The following is a 3,021-nucleotide window of genomic DNA, read 5'->3' on the forward strand; positions in this document are numbered from 1 at the left end:
TGAACTAGAAATAATATATGTCCTAGAAATTAAAAGTTCTCTGTTTCCTGTTCCCTTGAGATTATCAAAGTAAATATCTGTTATATATAGAATAAAATGAAATCAAAATCAAAATCAACTATAAGGCATGATGGACATTTTAATTCCAAGCTCTCCTTAGTTACTACCCCTAATAATTTTTCTCCGATGTGTATTTATAAAAATTATCGTTTAAAAAGAAATGTATCAAAAAAATGAATTGTATTTCTAGTCATTTGTAAAAACAAAGGTGGAGGAATAGAAATAAAAGTTGGCAGGGAAAAGAAACATAAGAATTATAAAGAATTTGAGAGAGATTTAAATTTCTATATTAATGATTTGGGAAAGTATTTACTAAAAATAGCATTTCCAAATAAAAATAAGTAATGCCATTGTACCAGAAATATTTTACAAAATGATTTCATTTATCCTTTAAAACAAAAATATTATCATAGCAAAAGAATTTTTAAAATAATACAGACATACTTTTCTTCATTATCTGTATCTACCCTGATAATTCCTGAAGACCACCTGACAACATCTCCTAAAAAGTGACATGGCAATCTTAAATTACATAAAATATCTTTTAACATACTATGTCCTGTCTACAAACCTCTTCTTTTTACTAAAATGTTTTTTATATAAATTTATTCATTCATAGAATTATTAATTCATAAATCATGTATTCATAAAAATATAGAGAGATGTACATATTGTAATTTATTTTCATCAATACCTGGCAGAGATAGTATTAACTCTATCAGAATCCAGAACTAATAAACTTTAATTTCAATTGATTTCTAATTAAATATTTACATAACACATTTCCACCTAACTTATTTTACAACATTCATACTTTTCAAGAGGAATCTTGGTTTTGGTTTTCAACTTGATTAACTGAATGAGTGTGATAATAATTACATCAATCATATCCAAAATTTAGATGAAATTTTACTAATCCTTAATGGTAGACCCATGAGCGTGATGTTTTTTAGTTTTAAAATGCTAAAACACAGGTGCCTGGGTAATTCAGTGGGTTAAGCATCCAACTTCGACTTCAGCTCAGGTTATGATCTCACGGACATAAGTCTGAGCCTAGCATCAGGCTCTGCTGTCAGTGGGAGCCTGCTTCAGATCCTTTGTCTCTCTCTCTCTCTGCCCCTTCCCCAAATAAATATTAAAAAAAATATTTTTAATGTTAAAACAGGTCAAGTTACTTAATAGAACTGGATCCATTTTTTAATGTGATGATACTCTAGCACACTGAAAATAATCTTAGTCCCACACCCCATTCTACAATCAAAATATTCTTCATATCAAATAATTCGATCACTTACATAACTCTTCCTGTGCTTCTCCTTCGAATCTGGATGCCAAAAGGATTTTCCTTGATTTCAACATCATAAAGTCTATTTTCATAAGTACTTGTTGGCATGGCTGGAATGTTCAAAGGTACTGGAACTTCATATCTCTTATTTTGGGGATCATAAATCTATTGCAGAGAAATAATGAAAATAAATATGTTTTGCTCTATTGCTGAAATACCAGGCAAATAATCATTAAATAATTTAAATTGATCAGATGGGATATTAGAATACTTATTTATGTAATTCTTAATTCTGTATCCATTGCTCATATATGTATACAGAAATCCACATATATACATATGTATGTAATGGGGTCAAGTTATGAATTGCATTTTATCATTTTTAATGTCTTATAATTCATTTTTCATATATTGAGAAATCTTCAAAAACAAGATTTTGGAGGTAAATATTTTCTTATATGGTTACACAAAATTATTTACCACTTTATGGTTAGACACAAAATTTGTTTCAATGTTTTTGGTCACGATTGATCCGATAAAGATTGTTAGTGGTAACTTGTTTATTCATGTCTTTATTTTCTCAGTAGATTTCTTAGAAGTGATAGTATTAGGTCAGACAGAGGATACTAAAATTTGTAAGGTCCTTTGATTTTATTTTCCATAATTGGTGTACTAATTAATATTTTTGCCAAAATGTGTACTCTAATATTATTTTATGTTAAAATAAAAACATTTATTTTTTATTTTATTTCATTTATTTTTTTTAAGTTTGAAAGAAAGAGAGAAAGCTGGGGAGGGGTAGAGAAAGAGGGAGACAGAATTCCAAGTAGGCTCCATGCTGTCAGCACAGAGGCCATTGTGGGGCTTGAAATCACAAACCATGAGATCATGACCTGAACTGAAATCAAGAACCATACCCTTAACCAACTGAGTCACTTGGGTGCTCCAAATTCATACCGTTTTAATTCTGTAAATTCTGTCATCTCCCCTTTTGCTGAGTTTTAACTATTGCCATTATTATATGTTAATTTTTCCAGATGAACTTAAAGAAAACGAATTAATTAAAAAAATAGTCTTAATTAGGATTTTTTAAATTTGCTTTTTAAAATGTATTTATTTAATATCTCAATACTTCTTAAGTTTTTTCTTATAAACAGCCAATTTAATCCTATGATTTTTGATATATTTTTTGTTTTTTTTATTGTTTTTCTCATTTGATTTTGCTAATGCGACTTGCCTCCAATTCAATTTCTAAATGGTGAATGACAGAATATGCCAAAACATTTTTTGTAGATATTACTTTACATCTAGTCTTTTTGATCTTCTTATCATTTTTAAGTTTTCTTAATGGATTCCCTTGAAGCTCTTAAGCAAAAAATAAGGAGAACAAACTGATAGTTGTCAGAGGGGAAGGGGCAGGGGCATCAGCAAAGTGGGTGAAGAGGAGTGGGAAAGAGATGTTTCCAGTTATGGAGTGAATATATCACAGGAGTGAAAGGTGCAGTATAGGGAACGTGGTCAATGGTACTGTAATAAAGTTCAAGGGTGAATGATGGTAGCTACAGATTTGTCAAATCACTATCCTATATACCTCAAACTAATGTAACATTGTGTGTCAGCTGTCCTTCAATTAAAAAAGAAACTGCTAAGAATATCTATTGAAAGACTTTTTTTTT

The 3,021-nt window shown here is 29.5% G+C and overlaps 1 protein-coding gene across 1 annotated transcript in view; it reads right to left on the bottom strand.

Annotated features, from left to right (window-relative positions):
- The window catches only part of SI (sucrase-isomaltase), an 88,264-nt gene that overhangs the window by 40,030 nt on the left and 45,213 nt on the right, over window positions 1-3,021 (bottom strand). Inside the window, exon 26 of the mRNA XM_077752234.1 lies at window positions 1,356-1,510. Within this exon, the coding sequence (XP_077608360.1) occupies window positions 1,356-1,510 (155 nt within the window). The remainder of the gene's footprint in view (window positions 1-1,355; window positions 1,511-3,021) is intronic.

This window comes from Crocuta crocuta, unplaced genomic scaffold (genome assembly GCF_008692635.1).
Source record: "Crocuta crocuta isolate KB4526 unplaced genomic scaffold, BGI_CrCroc_1.0 scaffold21, whole genome shotgun sequence".
Taxonomy (NCBI): Eukaryota; Metazoa; Chordata; class Mammalia; order Carnivora; family Hyaenidae; genus Crocuta; species Crocuta crocuta.